The sequence below is a fragment of the Rhinatrema bivittatum genome, chromosome 4 (assembly GCF_901001135.1).
Source record: "Rhinatrema bivittatum chromosome 4, aRhiBiv1.1, whole genome shotgun sequence".
NCBI lineage: Eukaryota > Metazoa > Chordata > Amphibia > Gymnophiona > Rhinatrematidae > Rhinatrema > Rhinatrema bivittatum.
In genome coordinates, this window is record NC_042618.1 from 67,768,077 (window position 1) to 67,795,514 (window position 27,438).

The 27,438-nt window shown below is 43.6% G+C and overlaps 2 protein-coding genes across 2 annotated transcripts in view; one reads left to right on the forward strand and one right to left on the reverse strand.

The window, feature by feature from the left end:
• Nucleotides 1-6,184: 6,184 nt before the first annotated feature.
• On the reverse strand, nucleotides 6,185-16,212 carry SOCS4 (suppressor of cytokine signaling 4). The gene is made up of 2 exons (XM_029598283.1): nucleotides 15,859-16,212; nucleotides 6,185-8,349 (listed from the first exon to the last, which is right to left on the reverse strand). Exon 2 carries the CDS (start codon nucleotides 8,267-8,269, stop codon nucleotides 6,938-6,940), a length of 1,332 nt encoding a protein of 443 aa, XP_029454143.1. The 5' UTR covers nucleotides 8,270-8,349; nucleotides 15,859-16,212; the 3' UTR covers nucleotides 6,185-6,937.
• Nucleotides 12,876-27,438, forward strand: part of WDHD1 (WD repeat and HMG-box DNA binding protein 1) — a 247,833-nt gene continuing 233,270 nt past the window's right edge. The window contains exons 1-2 of the mRNA XM_029597432.1: nucleotides 12,876-12,896; nucleotides 16,993-17,078. Coding sequence (XP_029453292.1) covers nucleotides 12,876-12,896; nucleotides 16,993-17,078 — 107 coding nt within the window. The remainder of the gene's footprint in view (nucleotides 12,897-16,992; nucleotides 17,079-27,438) is intronic.

The following is a 27,438-nucleotide window of genomic DNA, read 5'->3' on the forward strand; positions in this document are numbered from 1 at the left end:
TATATATATATATATATATATAAATTCAAAGCTTATCAGGGAGCCATGTGCTCCTGCAGCAACTCTTTCATAGGCAGATCATAGAAAATACCTTTATTTGTTTAGCTACCAGCTCCTTTCTACTTTTAACTTCCAGCTTAGCTCAGACTGGGGCAGATTCTTATCACATCATGAGCTTTCATTCGCAGTTGTAAAGAGTTTTATTCCACATTTTTATGACTTTTATCTTCCCCCTCTCATAGATATATATATATATATATATATGAGAGAGAGAGAGAAGAGGCTGGTTGTGGTCCCTAAGGACTTTCTGCGCAATGCTTGGAATCGAGAGGGGAAGATAAAAGTCATAAAAATGTGGAATAAAACTCTTTACAGTTGCGAATGAAAGCTCATGATGCGATAAGAATCTGCCCCAGTCTGAGCTAAGCTGGAAGTTAAGAGTAGAAAGGAGCTGGTAGCTAAACAAATAAAGGTATTTTCTATGATCTGCCTCTGTTCCCTGAAGCCTATGAAAGAGTTGCTGCAGGAGCACATGGCTCCCTGATAAGCTTTGATAATAACCTGGATTAAATAACGAAATTAATGGAACAGTTTTGCACAAGAGAAAAGAATATATTTTGCCTTTATGAGCAGGCAAGGCAGACCTTGGATGAGAAGCAGAAGTCGTTTGTGTAGAAACTTGCTGACACTTCAAGGCCTAGCTACTGAGCAGGGAAAGAAGGGAGTGTACAAAGATAACAGTATTTTGACATCATTAGTTTAGGTAAAAGGTTGAGTAATTCTCCACTCCAAATAAGGGAGCCATCCCAAACAAGAGAAAAAAAAAAAAATCGCTGTCAGCCATACATGTATATATGACAATAATGTATCTTGTATTAGGGGAAGCGAGAGAGCAGAACAGGCTAGGTAGTACTTTGCTGTTAGATGCACTACGCTGCTTCTAAGAAAGATTAATTATATATTAATTTCTTGCATTTTACTAATAAAAATTATTCATTAAGACAAAAAGTTGTGTTATTACAGAAGGGCCGGCCTTCTGCCCAGGAGGATAGACTCCGGAATTGAACTCTCCGTGTGTGTGGAGAACACAGATAATGATCCTTTGAACTCCCGGAGTATGGCAGCCCTCTGGTAAATGAACAGCTTCCAGGCATTTGAAGCATTACTGGGGAGGAAATTTAAAAAAAAAAAAAAAAAAGGTTTCTCATGGCCTGCACAAAACCTAGAAGTATAGCGTAAATAACTCTGAAATTAGGGGGGCAATTTTCAGGCCATCTGCATTGGGACAAAATCCACATTTACTTTTTACCAGCAGACTTTGCACCAATTTTTAACGAGAAACTGTGTACGTATTTGCAGCAGGTAGTATCCACGAACTCGTGCTTGCCTTTTTTGGGTCAGTAGCTTTCCTATGGAAAATAAACACACCAGGCCGATGCAATTTTGGCGCTCGTTAAAGGGGTGCTCATGATCACGCGCACGCTCCCTTAACGTGCGTCGATCTACCTCTCCCGGGTGCCGATTTAATATTGAAATCCGATGCCATGGTAAAAAGGAGGTGCTCGGTGAAACTGCGCGCCCCCTAGCACCTCCTTGGCAGCGGGCACCCGGGAGAGGTGGCCGTCAGCCGGTTAGGAAAACGGACTCTCAATTTTAGAGCGTCCCTTTTCCTAACCTGACTGCTGGCACCCTTTTTTTTTTTGGGGGGGGGGGGGGGATTTCTAATTTTTTAGTTCCTCCGACTTAATATCACCAGGCAGGCGTTAATTTTGGTGAGTAAAAATGTCCACGACGGGTGCACATTTTTTGGGGGGCATTGGGAAGGAATAGATAATAGCCTCATCAACCTACATTTACATGGGATATGCGCTATTACCTTCGCTCTGAATTGGCCGTGTGTTTTGGCCGCGCTAACCCCCACTTTGCAAACAGGTTACGGACGTGTGTCCATTTGTGCGTTGAGCCGTGCGCTGCAGCCAACGCGCAATATAACATTGGCCTAACAGATCTGTGTGTGTAGCTAAAAGGGCAAGCAATGCAGGGTGCAGCACATATCCCATATCCCGGTCTCTTAGAATCAGACCCCTCCCCAATCATAGAACTAACAGCAAAACACTTAAATTCAGAAAAACCGGCTATCTTGATGGGAGACTTCAACCTCCACGTGGATATCCAACCTCATTCCTCCAACTGCAAAACCCTTCTCTCCTCCCTCAACCATATGGGTTTCAGACAAATTGTGACAGAACCTACCCACAAAGCTGGTCATACCTTAGACCTGATCTTTATAAACGAAGGTCTTACATCCCACTCCACCCCAACCTGCCTTGCGGTTCCTTGGACTGACCACAGAGTCATCTCTTCAATGCTAAAGATCATTGAGCCCCTTCCCCTAACAACCCAAACAATTAACATCTCAGTCAGGAAACAGTGTTCAGGAGATCACCTAAGTAAACACCTAGCCAAAGAACTAATGAATCTGGACCTCACCGACGCTAACTCAGCAACCTCATCATGGATCAACATCACCAACAAGGTTGCAGATCAAGTATGTCCCTTGACAACAAAGTCTATCAACCCGGACAAAGACAACAGGAAACCTTGGTTCACCACAGAACTAAAGTCTCGTAAACACGAGCTTAGAAGCAAGGAAAACCAATGGCGTAAAAGCCCATCTACAACAACCCTACTCAACTACAAATCATGCCTCAACACCTACAGAAACGAAATCAACAAAACAAAAGAGAATTTTTCTCAAAAAGATACACCACTTCTCATTTGATTCAAGAGCACTCTTCTCTTATGTCTCAGCCCTCACTAAACCTCCCGGACCAAACATCCCAGATGACCAAGCTCTAAAAAAAGCCAGAGAACTTGCCGACTTTTTCGACAACAAAATCACAGCCCTCGTAACCCCCCTCAAAGGGCCAACACCGCAAGCAAGCTTCGCAAGCAACCACAGCCAACAATCAGATACAGCAACCGCTTCTCAACCCAACACACACACAGCATTGCTCGAATCTCTTGAACCCACATCCACCTTAGAAATAGCAAATATCATTAAGAAGATAAAACCGTCCTCTCACCCCTTAGACCATATACCATCAAACTTGCTGAGTTCTATCCATGACATCATTGCCAAGCCAGTTGCCGATATCATTAATTGCTCCCTTGCCCAAGGCCAAGTTCCTGACCAACTCAAGTTATCACTGCTCAAACCTCTACTCAAAAAACCCAACCTTCCTACTACAGATCTGGCTAACTATAGACCCATAGCTAACCTCCCTATGCTAGCTAAAATTATGGAGAAAATTGTCAACAGACAACTTTCTGAATTCCTCGAAGACAACAATATCCTCACCAATAACCAATATGGATTCCGAAAGAAAAAGAGCACCGAATCCTTATTAGCCACACTAACGGACACCATTATCTTCAATCTCGAAAAAGGCCATCCTTGTCTCCTCGCGCTGCTGGATCTTTCCTCAGCGTTCGACACCGTGAACCACCCTAGCCTACTACAACGACTAACAGACATCGGCATCACTGGAGCAGCTCTCAACTGGTTTAAGTCCTTCCTAGAGAACAGAACATACAAAGTTAAGATAAACAACAAGGAATCTCACCCCATCCAAGTCAAGATGGGGGTACCACAAGGATCATCACTCTCCCCCACCCTCTTCAACATTTACCTTCTCCCACTCTGTCATCTACTTACTAACCTCAAGCTCACCCATTTCTTATACGCGGATGACATTCAAATTCTCATCCCTATCACGGAGACCATACAAAAAACCATGGCCTACTGGAAAAAAATGCCTATCATCCATCAACGATCTTCTAACCAGCCTCAATCTGGTGCTAAACACCAAAAAAACGGAAATTCTCATAATAGCACCGGAGCATTCTACCCTGCCAACATCCAGCAACTCTCCAGACGCCTCAGGATATTCCACCGCACCTCAAGTCAGAGATCTGGGAGTACTACTAGTCAACAGACTCAGCCTCAATAAATTCATAAATAACACTACAAAAGAATGCTTCTTTAAATTACATGTGCTAAAGAAACTAAAGCCCCTTCTACTCTACAGGGATTTCCGCACAGTACTCCAAGCCATCATCCTTACCAAATTAGACTACTGTAATTCACTCCTGCAAGGCCTTCCAGCATACACTACCAAACCACTCCAGATGGTTCTGAATGCTACTGCAAGGATCCTTACCAATGCCAAAAAAAGGGACCATATCACCCCAATCCTCCAGCATCTCCACTGGCTTCCCATCAAATATAGGATTCAGTTCAAGACTTGCACGATGATTCACAAGGCATTACATAACATCTCCCCACTCAACTTAACTTTCCAGCTTCAACTACACTCTTCTAACAAACCAACCAGAAGGGCATACCAGAATAGAATGATCACCCAACCTGCTAAATCTACCCTGAGGAAACGTGCTCTATCCACAGCAGGCCCGTCTCTCTGGAACTCACTACCACCGGACCTCCGCCTTGAACCGTGCCATACTACTTTCAAAGTGAAACTCAAGACTTGGCTTTTCCATCAAGCTTTCCCAGAGAGCTAAAAGCAAGAAGAACAAACTTTCAGCCTTGTCTTACAGCATTATTGTAATGTTCATATTGCGTCAGTTATATGTTTCAAGTTGTTTTCTAAGTTGATCTTAGTTGTTTCATAATAGATTTTACCTTGATTATTATCCGTTCATTATATTCGATATGTTCCATGTAAACCGCCTCCCCGGCGATAGTTATTTCTGTTAAATGTGAACCGGAGTGATATGTATTGTATACAGGAACTTCCGGTATATAAAACCAAAAATAAATAAATAAATAAATAAATAAATAAATAAATATTTAGTTGTACTGAAGGACCGCAATTTTCAACACCGTAAAAGTCAAGGCTTAAAAAATTGCCCTCCGAGTTACTGTGCACCCTTGATAACTATTTCCACTTCACCAGCTTTTTCTGCCATTTCTGACGTGACAGCTGTTTGGCATTCTTATGATAAATATCTGCTTAAATATACAATGGAGTAAGGTCTCCAATACCGTTCATCAGATTGATATACCTGCCCTACAGGATAGCTGAAATTTTTGCTGGTTTTACATTAAATGTCAAATTTTAGCTTAAGAATGTATGATTGTAACTCGCTTAGGATACTAGATAAGCGAGTCACAGATATTTTTTAATAAACTGCCACATTATGGCTCTGAGTGAGATATGGAGCAAGAGTCCAGTCTTTACGGATAAGTAATCCGACCAATTCTTTTACGACTACAAATTCTCTTTTTGAGGATCCAAGATAAACATGGCTAAGGGTGCACTGCTCAGATCTTTTTCAATTTGTAGTGGTTTCTCTGCTGCACTGTGGAATGGGAGTTCCTTCTATTTAAGCAACAACGAGCAGAGAGGTCTTGCAATGTCACCACTGCCTGGAACAGAAACAGCTTTAAAAAAAGCAAAACAAAACAAACAAACCCCCCCCCCCCCACACACACACACACACACACACACATAGCAGCTCCAGACCTTAATATAAATGAGAAAGAAAAAAAAATATTATTGCTGCTATCATTTCAGAGAGTTTGTTAAGTCACTCTAACCAGGGCATCTTAAATGTCGCAAAATCAAATAAATAAATAAAAAAATAACTTCAGGGGGAAAGAAATAGATGTTAGGGCAATTTTCAAATAGCTCACGTATTGGACGCTCACTTTGAAAGAGAAAACGAGTGTAAAGTACGCCTGCGGCAGGCGAGAACACTAAAATAGCCCCTGCAATTGTGAAAATGTCATGTGTGCGCCTTATGTTGCTTCAGCAGCCTGAACCCACTTCTGGATAGGTCTCCTCGCAGCCCGGCTCAGAGTGTGCATGCTTTGCAAGCTTGAGCAGACTTTCAGCCGAGCCATTCTCTCCCCAGCTAAGTGGCCATGAAAGCCGACTGTAAAACGTCTTCCCTCGGCTCCAGAACAATTTAGCAACTTCTAAGGCTCTGTCTGGAAGCAGCACTGAGCTTTTTATAACCCACATGGTTCTTCTCTGCAGAAGTGACCAGGGGCAGTCACACAGCACTGTCTTACTTCAACTCATTTTCAGCCTAGATTTTTATATCCCAAAAGAGAAATGCACTTTCCGCATGCAGCACAGAATCAATGCCACAAATATCAGATAACACAAGCGTTCTGCAGGTTTAATAGAATAGTGCAATGAATGTCAAAAGACGACAGGAAATAGATGTGTCAGTTTACAGTGCATACAATTGCAGACTTGTCTGTGACATTGTCTGTTCCATTTATTTCAAAACATTTGTATCTGACTTGTCAGAACTCTATAAAAGATTCTGAATATTTCTACATGAGGTAAAACTGCTTTAAAACTGCTTTAAAATTCAGATATCCATCTTTCTGTGTACTACTGTTATCAACAAACCATGACAACCAAATTAATTTGCAAACCTTCACTTAGAAAAAGGTCTTTAAAAAGTAGCCTAGGAGGTATGTCTATATATAATGGTAAATAGTTAGTATGGACACAAAGTCCTAGCCTATAAGGGGCTTGTCAAATTATTCAAGCTATGGTACTTACAGCACTGTGCATTATGATGCCCATAATGGTAGTTAAATGGCCAGCGCAGGCAGCAACAGCATCTAATGGTACAACAATGGCAATTACCTAATAATGAATGCCCGATGATAAGAGCACAACAGATATTACAAAATGGAATAAAAAACATTTTAAATGATTTTTATATATATATATATATATATATTTTTTTTTTTTTAAACTGCTGCATCAAATGGAAGCAGTCGCTGCTCTATGAATCTGGCTACTACTGGGCCTGCACTACTGTTCAATTTTCTGAAATCTGTTTGGGGGGGGAATCATCTCCCCCACCACTGACAGTACACCAGCACAGCTCATTTCTCATTCCCCTGCTCTGGCACATCAATCCTGCGCACTCGAACTTTGGACTTATAATGATATTCCTTGAGATATAATTTCATGGAAGGCGGGATGGGGAGCGTGTCAATGCCATCGTAGGTTGTACAGTTGCAAATGGCTGTCCTGCTCAGGTGCTGGAGACTAAAGGGGAAAGTCCTGCTGAGAGGGACGGACAGGAGAGGTTCGAAGAACATGCAAGCGCTCGGGTCTTTGTAGTGCTCCAGCAGCCCGCTGATATCAGGAGCATGGAACACGCATGGATCGTGTGCATCGAAGCTAAAGTTATGGTTCCACTGTTCGATCCTGGCATGAAGCGAGCGGCTGTAGCGCCTGAAGCTAACGGAAAATAGATAGTCTTCTTGGGCAGAGTCCCGCAGTAAAAATGTCCCCTCTGGTTTCCCGTCCAGCAGGGCTTCGGCTGCATATCTGTCCATCACTCCCCAGTAGCAGGGATTGTTATTGATCCGGAACAGGTCCGGCACGAGACAGTGGACGTAATCAATCTGAGTGTGATATTTAGGAGGTGTTCCTTCTTGAAATGACTCCTCGTCCATTTCCCATTTGGGTTTATTTCTCTTCCTTGAACTTGTACACAGTGCTACAACTTCATCAGCTGAGTCAATAAGGCTCTCCTCTGTACTTTTCTTCAGCAAGTTAGTGGTGACAGATTCCATCTTGGCATCAGACTTGTGTGAACCGTGCTTGCTGGTTCTTTCACCAGAATGACTATGTCCAGAACAGAAAGACCCTGTTGTCTGTTCCCAGCAGCACTCTCGGGACTGTCCAGCCCTCTCCTCACCTTCAGATTCCAGTTCACTCAGGAGATCTTCCTCCAGCTCTGGACTAACTGGGGTAGTATGCCGTTTAATTAAATGCCACCTGAAGGCTAGATCTGATCTAGGTGGGAAAGGACAGTTATCCAGCATTAACTCGCTGATATGAATTTTCCTTTTGGACACAAGCACTGAAGAGTGGCGGCCATTGCAAGTCTTTATGGGAAAACACTGCCCCACAGCGTCCTGCAACCTCTGCTTCAGACAGCGACCTAAAAATCTGCAGCCACATGACTGATCTAGGTCGAAGTCTAGGGAGGAACAGCTGTGCTTCCGCTCAGGGCTCTGGCCAGCTTCCCTGGCCTTCTCTGCGGCAGATCCAGCTTCGGCTCTAGGGAAGCTCTCAGTGGTGTGTGACCAGGAGAACTTCTTTCCGCTCCACACGTAGCCATCCTTTCTGTCAGCACTTCTGCTGCGGCTGCTTTTGGGCCTCACGTCAACATTCTTAGGTTTAGTGTCTTTGTTTTCTGCCATTTTGCTTCTGTTGGTGCCGAAGTCGTTCACTTATTTGATGACAAAGTGTCTCAGGATGCTCTCTAACATCTTAGAAACACCTGTGTATTATTAAAAAAAAAAAAAAAGATAAGTCAATAACAAGTATAACATCCACAAGAAGAGTACAGTAGCACACATGGAATCTTTAAGTAGTGAATTTTATTACAATGGGTTTTTTCCCCCTAAAGTCACAATTCATTGCAGTGGTGTTGTTGCACTTGAGATTAAGATGTTAGTTCCTGTATGGCTCCCAGGAAAAAAAGGAGGATAATTTGCAGGTTGTCATATTCCTTATTGAACCAATAAAAATAAAACTGGATACCTTAAGGACCTAAGAGGCCCTGAAAGCTAAAAGGTACAGTAACATCTGTGCATTTTTTCTTCTCTTTCTTGGTTCACTTGGAGAATGAACATGTAGGGGTCCTCATTTAAAACCTATTATTTCGATGGATAACTCAATAGTTATCTGTCTAAACAGCAAATGTGGTACACTCTGTCATTTAAAAAAAAAAAAAAAAAAAAAAAAGAGGCATTCCAGGGAGGGGCTGAGATATCAGGCTAACCGAGCCCAATATCAGGTATATCCGGATAGGTCAGCTGGATAACCTTAGACCTGCTGTGTGACTGGATAACTTGTACTTATCCAGATATCTTTAAAACATATCTGGGTAAGTAGTGCTGTCAGGAAGAGTTAAAAAAAAAAAAGCAAAAAGAAACACAAGGGTCCACGCATCCCAACCTTTTCCTTAAGAGTGCCCTCTCTCGCCAGCGCTCCACAAACCAGAAACATTACTGGGCAGGCCTGTCCCCCCTCCCCCATCATTTTACAAAATCTTCTCCCTGGACATTGAAAACCCCCTGCAGTCTCAAACAAAAAGTTATTCCCCCCCCCCCCTTGGCAAAATCATCCCTGCCAGGAGTGTGGGTCTCACTCACCCGCTCCCGGCGGCTCCAGCGCCGTCACTGGAAGCATAAATTACGCTCAGTTTATGCTTCCAATGCTGCCTATCAGGTGCAGCGCTGGAGTAAAATTGGGAGAGGGCTTACTTCGTGGTGCAGGCCAAGACGGCCTGGTAAGGTTTCTGGAGCGCTGGCAAGAGGGGGCAATTTAAGGAAAATGTTAAGAGCTGCGGGCCCTTGGATTTCTCCCTCTATTTATTTTTTTAAGATATCTGGATAAGTAGCACGGTATCCGGCTACATGTATCCGGCCAACTTTAAACCTAACCAGCTATATTCAAACATAGCTGGTAAGGTTTAAGTTAGCCGATACCTTTAAACAAGTATATTCAGCAGGGCATTTCTCCCACTGAATAAAACGGGAGACATTATCCAGCTAACTTTAGTCGGATAACTTGTCCACTAAATGGCTTACTGAATATTGGTTTCTTATTCGTTTAAAATACTTATTTTCTGCCTATATTAACATTAAAGACAAGAAGCAATTCGATGTATCTTGGCTATTACCCAAACGCTTCTTGAAATAGTCACCCTTTAAGTTTCTTCCTAAATATATTTTTGAATCCTGATTTAACCTAATCTTCACTGGAATGACATTGCAGAAGGATGAGCGAATGACTGATAAAGCATGTTTGCGAGTTTCCTGCAAACGGGCCATTTTAATTCTAGGCGATAAAGCCGTGGCCCATTATAATTTATCTAAAGGGCTCTAGTGAGAAGTGGACGAATCATATTAAGCAAAAAAAAAAAAAAAAGGTTTTGGGGCTCAAAGCCATTGGTATCTACCTGCCTTTTACCTTTATTAATAGTCAATAGTGTGGGCTTTCCATGGCTGAAGCAAATAATTGTCTTGTGTCTCACTCCAAATCACAGAACATGCAAGCCATGCGGATTTTATCAAGCCGCAACATCCATGCATACGTATCTGTGCCGCATGAGGAACGAGGGGAGGGGGCGGAGTTTGGGCATAACTCTGAATTTTAAAAATGAAACCTGCAGCATGCACGGACTAGATATCCACGTAACTTTACTGCTGCTCCTGCTGAGGAGCAAGCCTGTAGATCTCCAGTTTTAGGGCTTATAGGACAGGGCGAGGGGGGTCCAAGACAACTGGACAGCGTGCAGGATTAACAACCAGATAGGTCTGAAAGATCTTGCTATTAAGTTCACTAGATTGTCCAATTTAACTGGAAATCTGCCTCGCCCAAGCATGTTTTAAAAATTTGCTGTCATACGCATGAAAAAGCTGACAAGGGCCTATTGAAGACCCAAACGCCCCAGCTGTGCTCGAGTAACTTCTTAAAATTAGGAGCATGCTTGCGTGCGGTTGGTGTATTTTAAAACATACGTGCGTAAGTGCGTGCACACTTAAAAATTCTAGCGAATCCTCGCTCGCGCGCCGATATGCGCACGTATGGGCGCATTTTAAAATAGACTTGAAAGAGAGAAAGGGTTAGTCGTTACATGCCTCTGAAGGCTGACAAGCCTTCTCCAGATGAGACATGGTCCCTTTGCCTCACAAAGCAGACCATTTTTAATTGAATTAAGAACTGCAATCATCCCGGTCGGAAACTGGGCTATTCTGAGCTTCAGGGAAACTTCTAGGTCTTTGATATCAGAGATACCTGTGGATCCTCCCAATATAAATGACAAATGTAAACAATGTTATATGATATGGAGCATAATACTCACCTGGAGCTATGAGGAGACATCTGTCCAATACTCAACTTAAAACTGTGTAACCCTGCTCCGCCCAGCTACATCACCCTGAATGCCAGTGCACATTTTCTTTACTCATGCACTACAAAAGATTTGTAGGTGAGCTAATGGTATGCTAATGCATCGGGAGTTTAAAAAGTGCGCTAAACTGAAAATATGGCCACTTCCAGGTGGGCATGCTGGAGCGGAGGATCCTTTTGGGGAAATCTTCTTCCTCTAGGTGGCTGGGCTTGTGAGGTTGGTTAGGTGGGGGTTTAAATAAAATCTGGCAGTTCCAATGATAAGGGTTGGGGTTAGTTGGGGGCTTCAGGTTTTGTATTTAGTGATGTTTTTAACTGGATTGTAACATTTCTATGCGCATTGTTGTACACCACCTTGTGCGGATTATATTTTGATAAGCTGGTATATAATACATTGTGCATGTATGTATGTAGCCTCAGTGGTCTATACATTTTTAAATAAATAAAATACATGAAATGTGCACATTAACAAACAAAATAAAATGCTTAGAGCACATATAAATATGGATTAAGCCTGTGAACCTCTCTGCATCACACCACACAATTTCAAACATATCTAACTTTTACAGAGCACAGGAGCTAGATTTTTGGTAGGGGCCAAATCTACTGACCCTGTTAAGTCAGTTTTGATTCAGCTACATTGGCTCCTGGTTGAGAGCTGGTTAAAAATTTACCACACTTTGCTTTGTCTTGTCATGCACAAATCAGCTGGCCCCAAGATCTCTCACTCTACTTCTGCTCTCCTCCACCAGGGAGCTTTGATCCTTCCAACAGGACCTTCTGCCTCCCCTCTACTGGCTTCGGCTAGACTAATATGCATGAGACTTTGCACATTCAGCTATTCTACCCCTAAAATATGGCACAAGTTACCTTGGACGCTACACCTGGAAACTTGTTACCTCATCTTCTGGAATAAAGTCAAAGCTTGGCTACGCCTTCCCCAGACATGACAGCAGAGACCCACCTTCTAGTACCTGCCCACTGAAAGTCTTCCTGACTGCAAATTCCAGAAGGTTCTCCTACTTCTGGGTTACCTCTTTAACCTAACTATAGAACTGCAATTTATACCCAATGCACCCATTTCCTTATTACTACCTAATGTAACCCACTTTTTACATATTTAGTTGCAAGCTGCCTCATATCTATATATATCCATTACTTATGTACTCAATGCCTTGTTAATTTATGTAATTTGTCTTCGGTCTACCTTTAAAGGAAAAGCAGAAAATCAATTGCTTATAAATAGCTAATGTCTTCATTAGCATTAGATTTACATGCAAGGGCATTAAATGTGCACATTTATTTATTCACAAACTTTTTGTTGTATCGTAAGTAAAGTTTGCAACACACAAAAAAAAAAAATATATACTCACAATTGTGAGTAAAACTGATTACATCAGGCCTACAATGAGTCAATCCGGTCAGATCCTGAAAGTTAAGCAGGGTCAGGCCTAGCTACTATTTGGATGGGAGATTGCCCAGGAAGACCCAAGTGCTTTGTGCTGCAGAAGGAAATAGCAAACCACTGCAGCATCTTGCCAAAAAACAAACAAACCCAAAACCCAACCAAAAGAAACAAACCGAATCATGATCACATGATCGTCATTACCAATGTGTGCATCTGGTAAGATATAAAACACTACCACCACAGCTCTAACATACTGCTGCTTTCATGGTCTATGTATACTGTTAAAGTATATTTCGAGAGGTTTGAGTGATTAGCATTGATCTGAAACAGACGTGATCAAAGGCAGGGGGTGTCATCTTCCTCTCAAGAGGCGAAGCAACAGATTGCAGAGAGATGACATTTAATCTAAGGTTATATTCTTGCCTGTTAAGTAGCTACAGAATTTTACTGCTGAACCAACTCCCTGAAAGCACATAACGATGGGTGGCCAGAAAGAATCTGTAACTTTATTTTAACTCTGATAAGGAAAGACAGGAATAAAGATATTGTTGAAACCCACAGTAGTGCAGTGCTGGGCAAGGAGTCCTGAAGAACTGTTTGTTTTGGTGGTTTATAAACAATTCTTTTCTAAATATGTAACTTTTTTTTTTTTGTTTATTCAAATAGACAGAAATAGAATGCTAACAAATGTTTTCTGTGGCTGGCCCAAAAGAAATAAGAGTGGAGCATTCGGAAAACATTTTCAAGAAAAAATTAAAGACTACTATTTGCACAAGCATTTGGCTCTGAATCTGCTGATCTTTGAGGATGTTAATGCAAGATGAAGGCCCCTATTGACTTGGAGATCCTCTTCTGCATCTGCTGTGCTTAATGGAATTAGAAGTGCAGAGTTTTGTGGTGTATTTTTTTTGTATTGTCTAATTTTTTTTTATGAATGAACTTGTCACCCACCTACAATGTTGATAAGCAAACTATATACTTCTTAAATAAATAGATAAATTGACCTTCAGTACTAAATAGGGTGCTGCTGAGTTAAATATCACTAGTTTAAGTCCAGAATTAGAATCAAGCCCTCAGTTACCTAAAAGATTTACTTGAAGCATGTTAAAGCTTTTACAAAAAAAACCTAAAAGTAGCAATCATATGGGACACAAATAAATACAGAGGATAGTTATTATAGACCAGGGATGGCGAATTCCAGTCCTTGCGTGCCACAAACAGGCCAGGATTTTAGGATATCTACAATGAATATGCATGAGAAAGAGTTGCTTCCACTGCATGCAAAATCTCTCTCATGCATATTCATTGTGGATATCCTGAAAACTTGGCCTGTTTGTGGCACTCAAGGAATAGAGCTCACCATCCCGGGTTATACATAGTTATTGTTTGATTCCGATGCTTCCCTACATTAAACTCACCAGTCACAAAGCCAGTGCGTAGAAGGGTTAGAAAAGATCTAGGAATCTACTAGGAGGCAAAAGATATTGCACCATGTTGCTGCCCTGATAGACAACTGCTAGCAAGCATGACCTGCATAGGAGCCTAGTTTATTAGGCTTTTCCCCCCCAAAGAAAACGAATGGGACAAAAAAAGCTTTAGTAACTAAGAGCCCCTATATCTGTGAACTGCTTGCTTTCAGCAGAGGCACTGAGCTGAAAGCTTGCAGAAACTTGTTTTCAAAGAGCAAAGCATGGTTCCCTTTGCAGTAATATTTTATATGGTCTTCTCATAAATATGGTGAATTGCTTTTCTTGCAGGCAAACACCATTATACTTTGGAGGAAAACATAACAACCCCCACCCCCAATATTTGCATCCATATTTAAGAAGTAATGCATGTCTGGAACTAGGTTCCCTCTCACCAGTGCTCTGACCCTCCAGGGCTATTTCCTAAAAGAGCACCACAGAGGTCAAAGGGCAACCACCTAAAATAAGCACCAAATAAGAAAACAGCTTTTGGGACCACAGCAAGAGCAGTTTTTGGAGAATGGAGAAAGACTGTTGAAGTGTTTTCAGATAGACAGATTTACATATTTCAGAATTAACCTACTACTACTATTAATAATATAATTTGACTTGCAAATTCCAGAGGGGAACATATTGGTGCAATACCATCTTTTGATTTGAAATGAGCATGCTGAAGTGTCTAACACTGTTTTCTCTTTTCAAACTGTAAATAATTATTTGATTTATTGCAATATCACAATAATATTCAGATACAGAACTTCTATATCATATTAGAAAGTGGTAGGATTTTAAACACACCACATTATTACATTAAGATTTAGCATACAAAAAAAGACAACTCTAATAGATTTTAAAAACTACAATTCAACAAAATGTGTTACTCTATTAAACCTCACAGTCTTTTGCCCTGTTAAAAAAAAGAAATGTCCATGATCAAATGGCATGAAATCCTGAAGTGGCCAACATATTTATCTCCATGCTTACAGAGAGTGAACATTTAACTTAAATCAAACCCTTAAGAAAAGTACTACATCTCCTCTTTTATAAAGAGATTCACTTTTATTTGGTCAAAATAAAAGGTGCACTCCACTATATCCTTCAAAGAGTTCTCCACTACATTTGAACAGGAGATAAAGAAAAACTCCCTCTTCTAGCTTAAATCTCTAGTTTATGAGTTTTCAAATATGGACATACAGCCTTTTAGGGAACAATAAAAGAAATCAAGAAATAATACCATCCAATATTTTATTTTATAGAGATATTAACGGAAAACCATGAGACATATATAGCAATAATCCTACAAGACGCTATTATTCTGTCTCAGAGTTCAGAGCTCTGCTTGCTACAAAGGAGGAACGAGTGAACTCATCTGTCCTAAAGCAAGAAATATAACTGTATTAAACTACATCACCATTTTACTTGATGCCCAGTTTTGGTAGCCTAAGAAAAATTTAATAAAATCTACCTAGAAAAATTTTAAAACTATATTTTTGCATAGTGAAACTGTACAGCTGAATATTACAGTGTTCATAAATTAATTGCTATTGTGTTTAAAAATGTACTCGTCAGTTTTAAAAGAGAAATGCTAGAAAAGATAAAAATATTGGGAATGGAAATCCATGACAGTGAACCATTTATGTTGAATTATAAACACTATAAAATATATACACGCGCACATACATAAAATCAAAAGGAATATCAAAATTGTAAAATTTATATGCTGCACTGATGTTTCGCTATGGCGAAACATCAGTGCCATAGCGAAACATCATTCAACCTGAAAACGAATAAACGCCAAATTATGTAGTAAAATACATACAGCACGTTTATGAAAGATTTGAAATAAAATCATATGCTACAAATTAAAATAAAAACTGAAGATATTATGTATACGCTGCCTGAAAAGTTATATACTGAATACAATCTGAAAAACATAGACTACATCATATGTCAAGCAATTCAACATAAAGAGGACACTATATCCTAAAGCACTTACCCTGCATGCGGGAAATCCCTACTATGTGTACTGAAAGTCAGAAACACGCTTTTGGAAGTCCGTATACTGAAACTGAAACAAAGAACAGGCAATCCACACATTCTGTCTGACACATACAGAACCGTAGGAAGCAAGGCTCACAAAACCGCAGGAGCTATTGCTCCTGCTAGTCTATATGATCTCGTTCAAAGGAAGGGACACAGGTTCCAGACTAGGGCGACACCTGGGTTTCCGCTTAGAATGATTCTCTGCGCTAAAACGCGGAAGTGTGACGCACTTCCGGGTCTCAGGACGCGCGGGATTCAGATTGCATCCCGCCAAAGCTGGTAGGTGTTTGTCCATTCGCTTGCCAGCTGGTGGTGATCGCGAGATCAGGGGTAGTCTTCCGCTTTTTCTGTATTGGCTGGTTAGACCCGTTTTTCCCTCAAAGCTCTAATTTTGAGTCTCGTTTCGTGGTCTTTGTCACTAGCCTGTAAACTCTGAAAAGGTAAGCACTGAGGGAGAATGGAAAAGCACTTCCAAAAGATGGGAGTTTGTGTTTCTGAAAATGTCCAGTTTGCCCCTTCTTTAATGTTTAGTCTGTTACTCTGTGCGCCGGAGATTGCTGTTTGATAAGAGCAGCATTGGGAGGCTCACACTAATTTATTCAGCTTCTAGTTCTCATTTAGGTCTTTTTCTACTGAGGAGTTAGGCTTGTCTGAGAGCTAAATTAAAATTTTGCAGTAGGCAAGCTCTAACGAGATTTGTTGAATGTGTACATTAAAAATCTTCTGTTTGGTTTTAAGTGGTGGATATGCATCCATTTTAACTGTGGTTCTGTCAGTGTACATAAACACAAAATGGGACAAAATATTTTTTTGCCAAATTGGGTTCTAAAAGCAGCATTTTCTCATTTTGTATTTACGGGAAAATACACGGTTTATCTATTTTAAGTATCAAGATCAGCAGTGGACTCTTCTGAACTGACCGATACTTGAAATGTTTTCAGTTTGTTACTTTGCCCTTTTCACATCATTAGTGAGACTTGTAGCTTTAAATCACCGGCTTTTTTCAAATTTTAGTTGTAAATCTCACATCCTTGGTTTTGTTGAATTTAATGGCAAATAATATTTCCTTTTTTCCTCATAACATTAGGGAGAAGATTGCCCCTCAACAAAACACCCCATGAGATATGGACACACTGAAGGTCACACAGATGTGTGCTTTGATGATAAAGGAAGGTATATTGCTGATCGTGGAGAGGATGTGTTAATTTTATGTGTTTAGTACAGGCTATTTATCATACATTATTAGAGTACTTAAATCCATGGGGAACATTTTACTGTGTGAATTAAATGTTGTGCTGAGTATATAAGAACTGTCATACAGCATCAGACCAAGGGTTCTTCAAGCCCAGTATCCTGTTTCCAGCCATGGCCAATCCTGGTAGCAAGTGCCTGGCAGGATTCCAGATAGTAGATAGATTCCATGTGGCTTACACCCAAAGATAAGCAGTAGCTTTCCTCAAGTCTACCTAGCTAACGATTTATGGGTTTTTCTTCCAGGAACCATCCAAACCTTTTTTTGTATTTATTTTAAACTCAGCTATGCTAACTGACTTTACCACATCCTCAGGCAGTTAATTCCTAAGCTTAATTGTGCATTCAGCGAAAAAATGTTTTCTCCAGAAATCAACTCCTCTCTTACTTTTCATCGCTCCAAATAACAGAAAATCTTCAGTGATGTCAACTTCCCCCACCACCCCAAACCACACCCCTCTTGACACATCAGCCCCTTGTAAACCCTTCCTAACCTGGAATTGCAACCCGTTCCCAACCTATATTCCCTTAATGCAAGCCCCCAATTCCTTTGCGCATGTATTATATGTTCTATAATTAGTTCTTGTCAACCACTCCTCTAAGTTAAAATGTAAATATAAGCAGCCCATGTATTATATTAAGTGGCATTTGTTTTATAATTAGTTACTTGCCATCTGTTCTAAGATATACTGTAAAATAAGCAGCCCAATTGTTTTTATAATTAGTTACTTGCTATCTGTTCTAAGATATACTGTAAAATAAGCAGCCCATTTCTTATTTACTGTTCTGTGTGAACCGATGTGATATCTCGATCAAATGTCGGTACACAAAAACAAATAAATAAATAAAAAGTGCCCCCTCTTACAGTGGTATAAATAGTAAACTCACAGCAAACAAATGTGCAACATATAATAAACTGGACAATAATAGTATAACCAACATTTATTTTGCATTTGCACACAGACGTGTGCAAGGTATTTTAGTATAGAATTAACAGTGATGTACAAGCGACAGAGCCCCGACATGGCCGTGTTTCGCCTCCAGCTGCGTCAGGGGGACAGAAGTTTGTCAGAGTTGTGTGTCTAGACGGGTAATGGGTTTTCTAGCATTGGGGAACCCGCTGAATCAGCTGACTAGGTAACTTGCAGGGGAATTCAAGTTATTTAAGCTGGCTCATGACACAGACTTGTGCAAGGTATACTAAAATACCTTGCACAAGTCTGTGTGCAAATGCAAAATAAATAATTGTTGGTTATGCTATTATTGTCCAGTTTATTATATGCCGCACATTTGTTTGCTGTGATTTTCCTTATATGTGTGTGCTGTTTCACTCCGCCCCCTCCATTGTGCTATAAATAGTAAACTTACAGAGGTTCGTGCTTGCACTCTCTCGCTCTCCTGCCTGAACCAGCATTGTGTGATAAAAAAAAAAACCTTTTCGGTTAGTAACACGCCTGTGGTGGATTAATCAGCATGTGATGTGATAAATGTACCGTGCGTTATGGAAATTACCTATGAGATGGTGGGAGCAGGGAAATGCTCCCTTTTTTATTGCAGTTCTATTTCCGCTATATTTATAGCATTTTGATGATTCTAGATTTAAGTTTGTATCTGAGGCAACAGAGGCTGAAATGACTTGCTCAAGGTCACAAGGAGTGGCTCTAACCCCACTAGGCTGCTGCTCCACTCCTGTTTTGGGAACTGGACAGAAATAATATTGGATAAGTACCTTTTGAAGGGCTATACACTTTTATGTTCATTATAAAAAATAAATAATAGACTGATTATTGGTTTATCCAGACTACCTATTATGGTAGTTTTCAGCCACCTGTTTCTATGTAAAACTGTGCAAGTCAGTGGATGCATTTTATGATTATCTCCATTTCAACACAAATATTTACTGTCTCCTATATTAGGTGGATGCTTTTCAGTGTTTATAAAATAGCTTTGGTTTGTTAACAGGGTAGTGTTGCTGCTTTTTCTACCAAACGTGAAAACAACAAAAATTCTCCTTATTGAAACATTAAATATCTGATATATTCAAGATCTATATGACCATCAGAAGAGGAAGTTAGTCTTTTGTTCACATCCACACTTTGGTCAGTCTGTATCAGACTACATCTGTGGTATTAATCCTCAGTCATCAAAAATGTGTTTTTTCAAGAATTATTAAATGCACATAAACTTGAACTTCAATTCTTGTGTTCCAATAGCCGCCTGACACTGCCAGCACTGATTCAGTGTTTCGGTTGTCTGATCAGGAGCATAGAAACATTAAACAAAAAAAATATAATTATTGAGTGTCTATTTGATGGCAACATGCAATTAAATTTGGTAATAAAGCAAGACAGTACACCATCTCAAGCCATATTACAGTATTTTTGATCACATTGGGAAATACTCACAAAGTCTGAAGATCGGTTACTTATCAAAAGTTGATCATGTGTTAGCACTGATAGCGTTTCTGGACTAGTTACAGCCCGTTTTAAGCCAGAATGGACTGGCAGCAATGTTGGATGTGGTGGGATATCCGAGCAGGCATGTCAGTCAATTAGAAACATGTCACAAGTGTCATTAATTTTATCGTGAAACAAAGATGACTCAAGGCTACAGCAATCGTAAATCCAGTTAACCAGTCTGTTTGTGCAACTCCTTAGATGCCACAAAGTTCAAAAACGAAAATGACTTTACTTACACAACTATTTGGAAAACAATTTAAAAATGTAAAAAAAAGAAGATCCATTTCCTCTCCTGGGATTTGAATTGCTCAGGGTACATCGCTTCCTTGAATTTGTTTAACCTTCTAAGGCTATTAAACAAACATAAGTGGGCAAAGTACTCAGATCCAGCCTTTAGGACTACAGAGCTAAACTGTCCTCAACAGAAAATGTTACATGTGTATTGAGATTCTCCAATAAAGGCACATCAAATGAGGTCTATTTATTCAACGCTATTGGTGTGAACTATCTCTTCACCAAGATTTTCATTTAGTGGAGGACTCTACCTAAAAGCAAAGTTTGTCAGAGCCATAATACCCTCTAGACCCTCTACAGTCGGGGACCAGATTGGTCATTTCCAGTGTGAAAATGTGACATTTGTGCATTCACCATTACAGGCATTGTTAGGAAACATCCAATTACCAATACAGAGATTTCACAATCATTCATACTCACATTGTTCCTCCAGCAATGTGGTATATGTGATTCAATGTCCGTGCCCGCTCATCTATATTTGAAAACCAGCTGCAAAGTGTGTGTTCAGCTCAGAGAATATTGTAACAAAATACATTTTTGGACCCTCAGTGCTCTGATAATACAACACTGCGTTGAGCATCAGCATTGGTTCAAGCACTTAAGATGGACTGTATTACAGATGGTTCGAGTTTCACAAAGAGGAGAGGATGTTGTTCTAAATTACTGTGAGCAAAAGTTAATTTTTTATCTGAACTCCATGTCACCCAACAGGTTGAATGAGCATCTGACTGGTATTATCTATAAGCATCTCCACTTTAATCTACTTTGCCCAACTGATGGTACATTTATATGTCTCTTGGAAGAACCATTCACAGAATTCTCTTTTGGCTGAAAGAATTTCTTAACATAATTGATGGTCAGACTCTTAGTACCACAATAGCACAACGCTAAGTTGAGCACCCTGAGCAGTTTAGTTCTAAGAGACAGATTATAATTTGAATCCCAGGAGAAGAAATGGATCTTTTCTATAACATTTTTAAATGTTTTTCCAAATAGTTGTGTAAGTAAAGTCATTTTCGTTTTTGAACATTGTGGCATCTAAGGAGTTGCACAAACAGACTGCTTAATATAAGAACATAAGAAATTGCCATGCTGGGTCAGATCAAGGGTCCATCAAGCCCAGCATCCTGTTTCCAATAGAGGCCCAAACCAGGTCACAAGAACCTGGCAAGTACCCACATATTGAATTCTATAATTCCAGCATGAGTATCTGGTTTCCTAAGTTCCCTGTACAGCCTGCCAGACAGATCCAATTCATGAGCACCTGTGTTCAGCTAGGATTTCTAGGTATTAGGAGTATCATACAAGATCCCCTACTTAATCCAGTACCCACCCCCATCCTGTCTTTCCACCAAGCTTAGTAATAAACTAAATAGCTACCCGAACTAGTAAGGATGGATTTACATTTCCTGTGTACAGCGGTTCGCAGAGTTTCTAGCGTCGTTGGAACTCACCGAAGCTTACCTCCATATTCCCATTTGAAAGGAGCATTAGAGGTTTCTGTGGTTCATGATGCTGTGCCGGCACTTCCAGTTCCAAGCTCTTCCTTTCGGATTGGCCACGGCTCCGTGCACCTTCACAAAGTTGATGGTGGTAGTGGCAGCAGCCTTGAGGCGAGAGGGAATTCTGGTTCATCCATATCTTGGGTGAAGTCTGAAGAGTGCGGTTGGTTCGTGCAGCGCATGATGGACACCCTGAGGTCTCTGGATTGGGTGATCAACATAGCAAAGAGTCACCTGGTTCCATACCAGTCGGGGTATCTGGGAGCCCGTTTCGATACCCAGAAAGGCGAACAGGATTTTGAAGTTGCAGGCACAGGTGACACGTCTGAGCCTTTCTGTCCGGTCTGGGATTACTTACAGGTGTTGGGATCCATGACCTCGACATTGGATTTTGGTTCTGTGTGCCTTTGTTCACATGCATTCCGTTGCAAGAGGTGCTTTTGTCCAGGTGGAATCCATGTCTGAGGAGTATCATCTGCCGTTACCTCTGCTAGGAGAATCCAGGTCCAGCCCTTTCGTGGTGGCTCTCGAGGCATATTCTGGAAAAGGGAGTTGATCTGAGGCCCCGGACTGGGTGGTAGTGGCCTCAGACGCCAGCCTCAAGGGCTGAGGGGCTGTGTGCCTGGTCGTTCTGCCCAGGGCTTTGGTCTGCAGCGGAGGCATCCCTGATTGATCAATAGTCTGGAGACCAGGGCAGTGTGCAGGGCTCTGGAGGCCTTCCTTCCCTTGATCAAGGGTCAGTTGGTTCGAATGTTTTCCGATAATGCCGACAACTGGTGGCATACATCAACCACCAAGGATGGATGAAGAGTTATGCTGTAACTTGAGAGACTCAGCTATTGTTTGTTTGGGCGGAGCGTTTATCTCAAGGGGATTGCGGCTTCGTATGTCATGGGAGTGGATAACGTGCAACCGGATGTCCTCAGCAGATTGCAGCTAAATCCAGGGAGTGGGAACTGTCCCTGGGAGCCTGGAATCACATCTGTGCCAGGTGGGGCATTCCTCAGTTGGACCTGATGGCGATTGCCAGGCAACTCAGACAAGATTTTTCAGTCGCAGAAGAGAAGCCGGCTCAGTAAGGCTGGATGCTCTGGTGTGCCCTTGGCCAGCCTGCATTCTTCTGAATGTGTTTCCTCCTTAACTGTAATGATCAGTCATAAGTTACCTCATATTATTAATTGCTGTTAAAATTATACTTTATTAATTAATTTCAACAATATTTTGTAATTGAGAGACAAAGACCTCGGAACTGGTAAAAAGAGGTCTAAATGACTGATGATTTTATAACCAGTAAGTTCAATCGCTGGTCTTTATTGTCTCCTTTTTTGCTTTTTTTTTTATAACCGGGAGAAATTTACTCTACCAAAGGAGAACAAGAATGAATTTACAAATTGAGTTCTGAAGAGCCTAATGGTCTTAATAGTAAGATTGAACTAGTCTGATCCGCTAGGTACTCCCACACAGTTAAACTATTTCATTTTTCAAAAATTTAAGACACGATTGATATATCAGTTAATGAGTTAATTAAATTTTACGCGGTCGAATGGCCATTTAATTATTAAAAAAAGCTTCACATAAGAACGTTTTTTCATGTCCAGGGAGTGCTTTAAAAGATGTAGCCATGTTTGGCACCACTGAGCCCGAACATTCAAGGCCGAGAGAGGAACGTGAGTACGGACAGACTATAAATTGTTTTTAAAAAAATTGATGTTCCCTGTACGTACCTGGATCAGTCCCAGACCGTGGGTTATGTCCCCAATCAGCAGAATGGAGTCAGCACAAGCTTCGACGGGGGCGTCACCATATCTACTACTACCACCTCTGCAGGAGTTCAGTATCTTCTGACTCCAGCAGAATGCGAGTAGTGGATTTGGGTTTCTCCCAATTTGGTCTAGGTTTTTGAATTTCGCGGTTTTTTTTTTTTCTCGGCGATCCGGATGCCGCGGCCGACGCGCTGCTCGGCCTGCGGCGAACTGGGGTCCCGCATCTCCCGCGAGGGCATCTGTGCACGGTGCCTTCCCAGGGGCCCCCCACCTAGGCGGTCACGAAGAGGACGACGATACCGGGTGATGGGAGGAGCGGCCATACGGGATACGCAAGATCGCAAATTGGAGATCTTCCTGAAGAGAGTCTTCGAGGTCTCCGCGCTGGGCATGAGGGCAGCGATGTGCAGTTTCTCTCGCCCAGCAAGCAAGCCTCCTGTGGGTTCAACAACTTCTCACGTCCCAGGATCTGCCTGCTGAGGAGGCCGCCCAGGCGGATAGGTTAGAAGCTGCGGTGGCATACGGGGCGGGATGCCTCGTATGACCTGTTTCGAGTCCTGGCAAGATCCATGGTCTCGGTGGTGGCGGCCCGGCGTCTGCTGTGGCTTCGCAACTGGGCGGCAGATACGTCCTCCAAGTCAAGTCTGGGCTCCCTGCCATTCAGGGTAAGTTCCTCTTTGGGGAGGACTTGGATCAGATCATCAAGTCTCTGGGGGGAAAACGCGGTTCACCGGCTTCCAGAGGATAGATATCGCCCTCTCGTGCGTTCACCCTCTTCCCGAACTAGAGCTAGGGCGCAGCGGCGCTACGGAACTACAAGGCCGGCGGGCGCACGGCCCTCGCACCCCAGGTCGCAGCCCTGGTCGCGTTCCTTTCGCGGTCGTAGACCCGCGCGCCAACCGCCCCCCGGGGCAGGACACCCCCAACCCAAGTCTTCACAATGATGCCAGGCTCCCCAACTCCGCCATCCCAGGATTGGGGGGCGGCTGACGCTGTCTTTCTACAAGGAGTGGGCGCGAATTACCTTCGGACCAGTGGGTCCTGGACACCATAGCCAACACGGCTACGCATTGGAATTTCTCTGCCCACCGACGGGGTCGTTTCATCTTCTCCCCTTGTGGGCTCGGCTCTCAAGCGGACAAGCGGTGCAATCAACGCTGGACAGACTTCAGGAGATAGGCGCTATTGCGCCCGTGCCCTTCGGAGAGGTGGGCTCAGGCCATTATTCCATGTACTTCGTAGTACCAAAGAAGGACGGATCATTTCGGCCCATCTTGGACCTCAAGGAAGTCAACAAGTCCCTCCGAGTGGTCCGCTTTCGCATGGAGACGCTGCGGTCTGTGATCGCGGCTGTACATCGGGGGGAGTTCCTCGTCTCCCTGGACCTCACGGAGGCTTACTTACACATCCCCATCCGTCCGGACCATCATCGTCTTCTCCGGTTCAAGATCCTGGACCAGCACTTCCAGTTCATAGCTCTACCGTTTGGGCTGGCGACGGCACCGCGCACCTTCACCAAGATCATGGTAGTCGTGGCTGCGGCCCTTCGGAAGGAGGGCATTATGGTCCATCCCTATCTGGACGATTGGCTCATCCGAGCGAAGTCTTTCACCCACGGCCAAGCAGCGGTGTCCAGGGTGCTACAGTTCCTGCATCCCTGGGATGGGTAGTGAATTTTTCCAAGAGCTCCCTCGTACCCTCACAGCGCTTGGATTTCTTGGGGGCGACCTTCGACACCCGACTGGGCAAAGTCTTCCTGCGGCAGGACAAGGCGCACTCTTTGCGGGATCACATACTACGGTTCTCTGCGTTACCAGATCCCACCTCCTGGGACTATCTGCAGCTCCTGGGGTGTGATGGGATCCACCATCGACATGGTCCCTTGGGCGTTTTGCGCATCTCCGGCCCTTACAGTGGGCGCTCCTCTCCCGTTGGGAAGCCGATTTCGCAGGACTACCAGATGCTCCTCCCCGCTCCCTCAGAAGGCCAGGGACAGTCTGGGCTGGTGGCTGGAGCCCGTCGAACCTAGCCCGAGGCGTGTCCCTCGACTTACCGGATTGGGTGGTAGTAATCAACCAATGCCAGTCTAGCGGGCTGGGGGCCGCGGTCTGCGGTCGTAGAAGCGCCACGCAAGGAACGTGGTCCGCCGTGGAGGCGACATGGTCCATCAACCGTCTGGAGACCAGGGCAGTCAGACTCGCCCTGCAACATTTCCTCCCGCTTCTCTGAACCGGGAAGTCAGAGTACTATCGGACAACGCTACCACCGTGGCCTACATCAATTCGCCAAGGAGGCACGCGCAGTCCGCAGGTCGCGCTAGAAGCCGCGCTGTTGATGCAATGGGCGGAGCGTCATCTCGTACGGCTGGCGGAGTCACACATCGCCGGAGTGGACAATGTTCAGGCGGATTTCCTCAGTCGCCAACTGCTGGATCCCGGAGAGTGGTCTCTGTCCGACGAGGCGATGCAACTTCTCGTCCATCGGTGGGGGGCCCCCCCACCTAGATCTGATGGCATCCGCTCTCAACGCCAAGGCTCCCCGCTTCTTCAGTCGGCGAAGAGAACACGGCGCGGAGGGGGTGGATGCGCTGGTGCTCCCATGGCAGGCGCATTTTCTACTCTACGCGTTTCCCCCGTGGCCCCTCGTGGGCCGGATGCTCCGCGAATAGAAGACCATCAGGGGGTGGTGATTTTCGTCGCCCCGGAATGGCCTCGGCGACCTTGGTTTGCAGACCTGCTACAGCTGGTGATAGACGGGCCAATCAGGCTGGGGCACCTCCCCCAGCTCCTTCATCAAGGCCCAGTATTTTCGAGCAGGCAGAAACTCTTCTGTCTTGCGGCCTGGCTTTGAGAGGCGCCGCCTCCGGCGCAGAGGGTACCCGGAGGCGGTAGTATCCAAGCTGCTGCGGGCACGTAAGACGTCCACGTCGGTAGCCTATGTTCGAGTCGGAAGGTGTTCGAGCTGTGGTGTGCCAGCCAGGACACGAGTCCCACACAGGCTTCGGTTCCTCAGATCCTCCAGTTCCTACAGGCCGGGGTGGACAAGGGGCTAGCCTATAACTCTTTGAGGGTTTCAGGTGGCCGCCCTTGGTTCGCTGTTGCGTGATGGGGGATCTCTCCTGCAGACACCCGGACATTGCTCGTTCTCCTCAAGGGTGTCAAGCATCTGCGGCCTCCGCTACGGGGACCCTTGTCCATCCTGGAGTCTCAACCTGGTGCTTCGCTCCCTGTCGGGACCTCCGTTTGAACCACTGCGCAGTGCAACGATTAAGGATCTCACCCTCAAGACGGGTATTTCTGGTGGCCATCTGTTCCGCTCGCCGCATTTCGGAGCTACAGGCTCTGTCGTGTAGGGAGCCCTATCTTCGCTTCTCCGACTCTGGAGTTTCGCTCCGCACCGTCCCTTCCCTCTCCCGAAGGTGGTTTCTGCATTTCATGTGAACCAGACGGTGGAGTTGCCATCCTTCTCTTCCTCCGAGCCGAAGTCTCTCCGACTCTTGGATGTTCAACGGCACTCTGCTCCTCTATCTGGAGGCTACAAATGAGTTCCGGACTTCTGACCATCTGTTTGTCCTTTGGTCCGGACCTAAGAAGGGTTCTCGGGCCCTCGAAGACGACCATTGCTAGGTGGCTGAAGGCGGGTATTGCCGCTTCCTACATTGGGGCGGGGCGGACTCCCCGGCCCGGCATTGTAGCGCATTCTACACGCTCTCAGGCGGCTTCCTGGGGCGGAGGTCCGTTCGGTCTCTCTTCTCAAGAAATCTGTAGAGCGGCTACCTGGAAGTCGTTACACACGTTCGCCAGGCATTATCGCCTGCATCTCGCCTCTTCAGTCACTGGACATTTTGGTGAGCAGGTTCTTCGAGCAGGCCCTCGGAAGGACCCCACCCGACTTAGGGACGCTTTGGTACATCCCACGGTCTGGACTGAATCCAGGTACGTACAGGGAAAGAAAATATTATTACTTACCTGCTAATTTTCGTTCTGTAGTACATGGATCAGTCCAGACGCCCACCCACTTTGGGTTCTAATCCTGATCAGCTCTTCTCTACGGGACTGTAGTGTTATCTGTCTTTCCCGTCTTTCCAGTTTTCACTGTTTTTCACAGCTCCTCACAAGTTGGTTTGCTGTTCTTTGCAGCTTCCTACATTTTGCTAGGAGGCTTGCGTTTTCGTTACTAAGGTTATACGGCTGATTTTTGCCGGTTCATATAAACTTGATTCAATAAGGGGGTTCTGTTTTCTACTCTGGCTTTGATATACTCG